The following is an 8,849-nucleotide window of genomic DNA, read 5'->3' as shown; positions in this document are numbered from 1 at the left end:
AAGGTGCCAGCTGAAAACGCCGGAGGACGAGTAGGAGCAGGCGGTAAGTTTGCAGAACGTTTGTGTGTGTTTGTTTTTTTTTTGTGATGATGATATACAAGGAGGAGAACAAGGCAAGATAATGATATTTAATAAAGCAATTTGTCATTTTAAGCATCTTTTTTATTTTTTGGTAATTACTAAAAATTAAAATAAATAGCTAAAAAAAATTAATATTAAATAATAAAAACCATAAGCACCCTTATAACCATATTATTTTTTTCTATTAACTTATTGTTTTGGCGTGCTCGACTGTAAGGCATTTTTATGGTTTGTGTGCAGCCCTGATTACAAAACTTAATCTCCATTACAACTTTCTTTTTTAAATAAAACTCTGCCATACAAAATTTGTCTTTTTTGGTTCGTGATTATTTTTTTTTTTTTTTTTTCTTTTCATTTCATTGTTCATATATTATAAAGCATGAGATTGATTCGATTTTATTTTTATATTAAGGAGACATGAGTGTGAGAATATGAATGTGGTGTTTCTTTTGTATTCTTTTCCAATTTGCAAACCAAAAAAAAAAAAACAATTTAAACAAAATCTTCACATACACTTCTTCTTCTCTGCCCATTCTCCAGGTATCTTTGAATCAGATTTTTTTGTGTAACGAATTCTATTTTGTTAGTTCTTTTTCACTTTGGCTTAATGTCTACTATACTATTTGTTTTATTCAGCCGATGCCGCCACCGCCGTCGAAGTCACTGCTAACCGCCGCCGCCATTGACTTTATCTATTCAATCATCCTCTGCTGATCATCTTCGTCATCACATCACAAGTGTATATTTATATATATATTAAGAAGAAATATATTCAAGAGTCTTTCGGAGGGATTTGCCACTGTGGTGCGGTGGTAAAATCCTAACGACTTTGACTCTTTGAGTGTGCAATTAGCCATTGAAGCGTTATATCGATGTTATCCTTTTCCTTACAGGAAATACTATAACAGCAGATTTCTCTGTCTTGTATGCTTGATAAATTCCTGGAAAAATATGAGAACAAAAATTTGTATTTAATAAAAATGTTATTTCAATTAAAAAATGTACTTAAATTACTAAAAAATCCATTAAATGTGACTTTTTTGATACATGCATTCAAAACGCCTAAAAGTATGCTTTACTTTTCGTAGATTTGCTTTGCATTGCATTCAACACCATTGTGAATTGTCAACACTGAGCAAATTAGCACCAAAGAAAATTTCCAATAAGATTTGTTATTTTAACATTCTAACAAGGGAAGACGTCGAAATGGGGTGGAAATATTCTGTATTTTTCGATGCCTCTAACAGAGGCGGGGATTTTTTAAAGAAGACTTCAAGGCCTACACAAGGCGTGGATTTTTTAAAGAAGACTTTTTTCAAGGCCTACACAAGGCGTGGATTTTCTAAAGAAGACTTTTTTCAAGGCCTACACAAGGCGTGGATTTTTTAAAGAAGACTTTTTTCAAGGCCTACACAAGGCGTGGACTTTTTAAAGAAGACTTTTTTCAAGGCCTACACAAGGCCTGGACTTTTTAAAGAAGACTTTTTTCAAGGCCTACACAAGGCGTGGATTTTTTAAAGAAGACTTTTTCAAGGCCTACACAAGGCGTGGATTTTTTAAGGAAGACTTTTTTCAAGGCCTACACAAGGCGTGGATTTTTTAAGGAAGACTTTTTTCAAGGCCTACACAAGGCGTGGATTTTTTAAGGAAGACTTTTTTCAAGGCCTACACAAGGCGTGGATTTTTTAAAGAAGACTTTTTTCAAGGCCTACACAAGGCGTGGATTTTTTAAAGAAGACTTTTTTCAAGGCCTACACAAGGCGTGGATTTTTTAAAGAAGACTTTTTTCAAGGCCTACACAAGGCGTGGATTTTTTAAAGAAGACTTTTTTCAAGGCCTACACAAGGCGTGGATTTTTTAAAGAAGACTTTTTTCAAGGCCTACACAAGGCGTGGATTTTTTAAAGAAGACTTTTTTCAAGGCCTACACAAGGCGTGGATTTTTTAAAGAAGACTTTTTTCAAGGCCTACACAAGGCGTGGATTTTTTAAAGAAGACTTTTTTCAAGGCCTACACAAGGCGTGGATTTTTTAAAGAAGACTTTTTTTAAGGCCTACACAAGGCGTGGATTTTTTAAAGAAGACTTTTTTCAAGGCCTACACAAGGCGTGGATTTTTTAAAGAAGACTTTTTTTAAGGCCTACACTAGGCGTGGATTTTTTAAAGAAGACTTTTTTTAAAGCCTACACTAGGCGTGGATTTTTTAAAGAAGACTTTTTTTAAGGCCTACACTAGGCGTGGATTTTTTAAAGAAGACTTTTTTTAAGGCCTACACTAGGCGTGGATTTTTTAAAGAAGATTTTTTTTTCAAGGGCTTTTCTGCCTACGGGGAGCAAGGCTGAATGCTAACGGACGCGTCCACAGGTTGCGGATAGTGGGAAGCCCAATACTATTCGTTGGGTAACTGTAAATAAAAATAAACAGTCGCGGACAATCAGCGGTCTCAGGGGGAGAGTCTCGGAGGAAATGACCGAGTGCCAATGATCCCTGAGCCGACGAGGCGAGAATGGAGCCCCTATATAACCATCTCAAAGGTCTGGGCCACTACCTTCTTAAAGTGTCCCCCATAAGGCTGGGGTGTCATGTGATCTCGTGTCTATCAGCGTTCTACGGTTTGCAGTCAGAGTCCCGACTGTATTAGAACGGAGCCTTGTTGATACCTGGACGCCTCAACAAGCTTTTCAGTCTTAGTTGCCAAATCCTTACCATGATAAGAGGCTATACGATGGTCGACCTCAATCCCTCACTTACAGCACTTTTTATGGAGCCGAATTGCAAAAGCCGATAACCAAGGCTGTGACAATTGGGTAGTTGCTATTGGATAAGCAGAAAGTAGTGAGCGCGAAGCAGGTGCCTGCGTCTGCTGGACATATCTCTGCAGCGGTTGCAACCCAGGGTGCCAAGAATACACTAAGGTTATTGGAGAAGCAGAACGACGGCCTTCAGATGAGGAAGTGGAGAATCCTCGCCTCGTGGATTTTTTAAACAATTATTTTTGGAAGCGAAAAGAGTATTTATCACTTTATAAGAGGATTCATCTACGACCCAAGTAAACCGACATGATAACCTTGTTCCTACTTTTTAACATTTGGCCTATAGCAGTGGCTACCGAATGTGGCCCCAAGAATTTGGCAGGTAGTTAGTGATAGAAATTGTATCCCCTCGACCTGCACATTCAACGGCATTCTCATCACTGCAGTCCATGTGGTAAAAATATGGCCCAAGATTCGGTGGCGAGCCTTGCGTAAAGAAGGGCCGCTTGAACTGCACATTCAACAGCATTCTCATCACCGCAGTCCATGTGGTAAAAAATGTGGCCGAAGAATCGGTGGCGGTCCTCGCGTAAAGAAGACCGCCAAATCGATGAGATAGCTATTCAAGACTCGACGCCATTATGGTACAATTATCCGCATACCTATCGATATTTATACGGGCAAAGGTGGTGTTTAAATATTTGCGGTATATGACACTGGCAACATCACCCATCTGAGACAGTGGTTAGTACCTCCTCGGCGGAAAAATAACTTATATGCAGTTTTTCACCCTCTGAATGGTCGACAAAGTGTCAGTTAAAATAACTGCCGGATTTCTTCGGACCAGACACTGTTGTTGTTTCGTCATTAAATATGACAGAGGCCTTATCATGCTTATTTCCAGGGTTTGAGAGCGACTTAATCGTTACCCAAAGTTTACTCACAGCCAAGTTCGGCAGATATAAATGTAGCGGCTGCTGTTGTAATAATATGCCGGAATTTTCTTTTTGCAACGTCAACATCAGAAGGTATTGGAAGTTATAGATACTTCTCTGGAACCTTGTCAGTTAGATTTTCCTGTGGTTAAGGAAGTTGAAGAGTTCGAAGGTAATAGCGCCTTCCTGGTTTGGGGACACATGGTGAAAGAAAAAAACAGTGCGTAAAATTGTTGTCAATTGATCCCCAACGCGTTTCTCAGGCTGTTCTTAATACAAACTTAGATCTCTAATCATCGGATCGATTTCAGTCTACCAGAAATACATACTTGGGCTATATACACAGTCGGTTTCGAAATGGATGTCTGCTGTGAATGATATGGAATAGATGGACATTGTAGCATTTTCACAAAAGAGATTTCTAAAATCTCGAAAGCAGTCGAATTTATCAAAAAAAACCTTGGAATTATGAACTAAGTACTGACAATAGCAGGTTTTTTTGCCTTAAGGTCTCCAGGTAAAATCAAAAGCGTACCATGGCTGTAGAGTATCTCAATGCGATGTACCTCAATTCGTCTGTCCTTGTGCTTTTCTGATGAGCCTGTTAGAGTGGTCTCACTTATTCATGAACACCTTCATAACAAATCTCCCTATTATTTTGTCGATATACCTCATATATGTAATGTGAATTTCTGTATAATAACATCTAATAAAACTCTATACTTACATTCGTTCAATGAGACCAGTTTCATCTAAAGCACCTGGAAGATCACGTTTATTACCCAATACCAATACGGGTATACCGGCTAATTGTGGCTTATCTAATAACGAATGCAGCTCATTGCGGGATGCTTCCATTTTATCCAAATCAGCAGCATCAACCATATATCTGTAAAATAAATTTTAAAAAAATTTAAAATTTGCATTCAAAATAATTTCAAAATTGAAAAATAATTACACTATTGCATTTACGCCACGACAATATCGCTCCCACATCGAACGGAATCGTGGCTGACCACCAATATCCCAGACTTTAATTGTAACATTACCCTTGGTTATGCGACGCATATTGAAACCAACTGTAGGAATCATATCTTCTGTAAATTGACCAGACTGGAAAAAGAAGACAAAGAAAAGAAATTATTCACAAAGAGTTCAGTTGAAAAGAAGATTTTAAAGACTCCATCCATAAAAGCAAATAACTGATAAGAAAATTAATGAGGTCGTGGGTAAATTACATTCTTTGCTTCATTTCACACGATCCAAAATAGAAGTGATTTATAAATGAAAACATTCGTTGTTGTTGTAGCAGTTTATATGAATATAGTTTTCCTGTTTAAATTCAATCTGGTTCTGTCTCCAAGTTAAGAAGTACAGCTACTTCCACTGGTAGCAACCACAGATCTTCAGGAGTTAGACGAGTAAATTTGGCTGGGCAATTAAATTAAGTGCAGAGTGCTATGAGGAACCGTACCACATGCTGGGCAGACATTCTGCACCTGGTCATCAATCCGTGCCCAATACGAAGTGAGATGACTACATCATCCTAAACGTAATTGGGCCAAAACTACTCTTGGCTTTCTGGACAGCTGACGTTCTTCAGCGGCTATGGTTCAACCTCACACATATGTCACTCTACCTTTCGGTGGAATACCGAAAGGTAGAGGTTAAACAGTTCCAGAGAAATCACTTCGGTAGTTATGGGTGATGTTGCAAGTGTCGTCCGAAGCGCTAAAACATTGGGCGTTGATGGGATTTCTATGTCAGAAAATGCTCAAAAAACCTGCATGAGCAGAGTGTCGATTATCTGATTAAAGATAACCTCAATAACCATCCACATCGCTGCCAAAGCCTGAGCAAAGTGCAGGTTGGTCTCGCTACAGAATCCTGACAAGTTTGCCAGCAAAATTTCGATTTCAGCTTCAGCTTGGAAAGCTATTCAGATACAGTACAACAACCAATATATAGGCCAACAACGTCGGTTGCGTTCAATATATAAAAAGCAGTTTAAGGAAGCTGTAAACATTTCCCTTCGGCGAGCAGAATTTCCACCACTGTCAGAACGCTGCTCATAGAACTGCAACAGGGTGCCACCTCACGACCATATACATAAAGAGAAAGATCCTTACAACTGGGATTTAAGAGAGGACTGGTATGACCTACAGAGTGAGAGTTGCAAAAATATAAAATAGAACCTCTTGATGATGTAACTGAAGCAGTTTTGAATAATATTTACACCGATGCAGTTGCCGAATCATTGAATGAATGGAAAGTAAATTCAGACCTCTTATCGCATCTTAGGAGCGTCAAATACCTAAACAAACCGGAGTAGTTTTGGCTCAAATAGTTTTGGCTCCAGTCCTAACAAATCCACCATTGACCAGATATTCACTCTGCGCCAGGAAATGGCGCACGAAAAACATATCGACACATTCCACCTATTTGTTGATTACAAAGCCGAATTCGACAGACCTATCCGTTCAGAGGTGTTTAAAGCTATGTCTGCGTCATTCCTGGGTCGAACATTGGGATGTTGAACAAATAGAGAATGAGTCTGCCAAAGTGAGTCTGGCAGAAAACGGCGTGAAGACCAAGCTTATGGTATCAATGCGAAAGACGTATACTAGTCTCGGAGCAACTGTGGAACTTGAGAACTACACCTTCGAGGTAGTCAAAGATTTTATATACCTTGCTACAGCCATAAATAAAACTAATGACATCAGTTTTGAAATTCGGAGGAGAATATTGTTAGCTAGCAGATGCTACTATGGTCTAAGTAAGCAATTCAGAAACAAGAGCACCTCTCGCCAGACCAAACTCCCACTCTACAAGACGCTGATACTACTCGGGCTGTTTTATGGTTCAGAAGCATGAGTACTTGAACAAGTAGATGAGGCAGCTCTTTGAGTGTTTGTGGGCCGATCTGCGTCGACGTTGAATATCGCCGTCGAATTACCATGAGTTGTACAAACTATTCTCGGACAGCGGCATTGTTAGACGTATTGAGCTGCAGCGACTACGTTGGTTAGACCATGTTGTGAGAATGGATGAGGATGCCCCAGTTTAAAAGAAAGGGAAGGTCACGAATTAGATGTAAAGACCAAGTAGAATACAACATCTCGGAACTTGGTCTTTCAAATTGGAGGAAATGCGCACAAGACCGACGCGCTTGGAAATCTTTTTTAAGCTGGGCTTATGGAACGAAAGTTCTGTCTCAAGCCAGCTAAGTAAGGTTGAGATTTAGGCAAAGACCAGACGTTGGTTCGATTAACAGCAAATTTTTCAATGATATTGGAATTAAGACTGGAATGATGATTAATATTTGAATTGTATCCAGTCCTATTTAAACTGATTTTAAATTTATAAATTTGTATGTGCTACAAGACGATTCTTGGAGCACTTGTATAAACCGGGTATCATATAGACAGTTCTTTCCTTTGGGATTTTCAACTATGCATATGGGTTGTTGGGAAATTGGGTTACGCGATTTAGACCGAATTTAATCAAGGCCAATAAGACTACATGTGGTAAAAATTTTGAATGAATCCATGACCGAGCCCTAAACCGGACGACAAGATTCAATATTGATTTATTGCTCCCCACTGCAGGGTGTAGGGTATCACGAAGACTCCAAACCAAATGTTTGAGATACACAATGAATCATTTCTTTTTAGATATCAACAAAATTTAGTATGGGGGGTAATTCAATACTCCCATATCGTTGAAGAAAACTTCGAGGAGAACAATGCAATAATTAATCACCATTAAAATTTGAAGACAATTGTCTGGTGATAAACAGCTTACATTGTGTTTCAATCAAACAAAAACTCAATTTATGTTTGTAACTGTTAATGAAAATCGGAGTAAAATCCAAAAAGTTTTCACATTTTGGATAGGGAAAATTTGATGCATTTTCCAAAAAAGGGCCAAAACAAATATCATTACGCCAAGTTATTACGTTAGTTTTTTCCCCCTCTTAGGGGAAGTTTTGTTGTTTGCTTCAACGTCATCCGTCATAGGCCTCTTTCTTTGTCTCCTCCTTTGTGTCATATTGTACATTGCCGCTACTGGCTTTTTGCCTTTCATATGTTACAAGCACAGAAAGAAAAAAACACTCATATAAGAAGAAAACCACCCCCAAAACACTTTCCACCATCATTTCAAACACCACTCGCTCACACAGCAGAGTACACAATAATATGTGGGGTAGCGGAGCAGTCCATCAGCATATATATGCGGGCGGGCGGTCGGGCTAGGGTCGATTCTCTAAGATACCAAGGGGAAGTAGGATGGCGGAGGGGTTAATGACAGTATGTTTTAATACGTTGATGAGTAGTCCGAATCAGAATCATTGTAGTATGTAGGTGCTACTGCTGCCACCAAGAGTTAATGTGTATATATGTACATATATGGGACTTTTATTATCGGGTCCATCTATACATCCATCTGTCTTTCCATCCATCTTCTGCCGAGAAGAAACGCCACAAAAAAACACCATCATAGTAAATATACTCACAGCTATAACATTAACAAATGTTGTCTTCCCCGAATACTGCAGTCCAACTAGTGTCAATTCCATTTCCTCTTTCCAGAAGATGCTCTTAAACCAATCCAATATTCTGTTGATCAAAGCTAACATTTTTGCACAATTTTTTCGCTTTTCTAAATTATATACACAATGCAAACACTTTTGTTTTTGGGCTAACAAAAAACAATTTTTTCTCTTTTATTATTGACGCCCAAATAAAATAAATTTTCCTCTTCTAATGACGATTAAAAAAACGTAGTTATACTGAAGAAATTGCAACGCCGTTGCCAATGACGTTATACATTTTCCAATGCCGCCATTACATATGACGTTTGGTTTTTGTAACGCCGTTGGGATTTTTGCAATATGAAGCAAGGAAGTTTTATTTGTGACAGCTGATTGTGTCCGTTATTTTTTCATTGCTACGAAGAGCAAAGTTATTCACGTTTAATGGTGTAAGGATCATGTGAGTTTGAAATATAAATACTAAATTAGCTTTTATTGTTAAAAAATAAACAAAAAAGGACTAATTTTATTAAAGTTATCTCATAAAT

At 38.4% G+C, this 8,849-nt stretch overlaps 1 protein-coding gene across 1 annotated transcript; it reads right to left on the bottom strand.

The window, feature by feature from the left end:
• Positions 1-885: 885 nt before the first annotated feature.
• Positions 886-8,437, bottom strand: LOC133338490 (ADP-ribosylation factor-like protein 8). Its single transcript, XM_061546658.1, has 4 exons — positions 8,284-8,437; positions 4,726-4,880; positions 4,495-4,656; positions 886-1,022 (listed from the first exon to the last, which is right to left on the bottom strand). The coding sequence occupies exons 1-4, from the start codon at positions 8,404-8,406 to the stop codon at positions 902-904; spliced, it is 561 nt and encodes a 186-aa protein (XP_061402642.1). The 5' UTR covers positions 8,407-8,437; the 3' UTR covers positions 886-901.
• Between the last annotated feature and the right edge of the window lie 412 nt (positions 8,438-8,849).

This window comes from Musca vetustissima, unplaced genomic scaffold, assembly GCF_032173495.1.
Source record: "Musca vetustissima isolate MV318-11 ecotype Yass unplaced genomic scaffold, APGP_CSIRO_Mvet_v1 utg176102, whole genome shotgun sequence".
Lineage (NCBI taxonomy): Eukaryota > Metazoa > Arthropoda > Insecta > Diptera > Muscidae > Musca > Musca vetustissima.
Note: the sequence above shows the minus strand (reverse complement) of the source record. Positions and strands in the feature narration are given on the sequence as shown.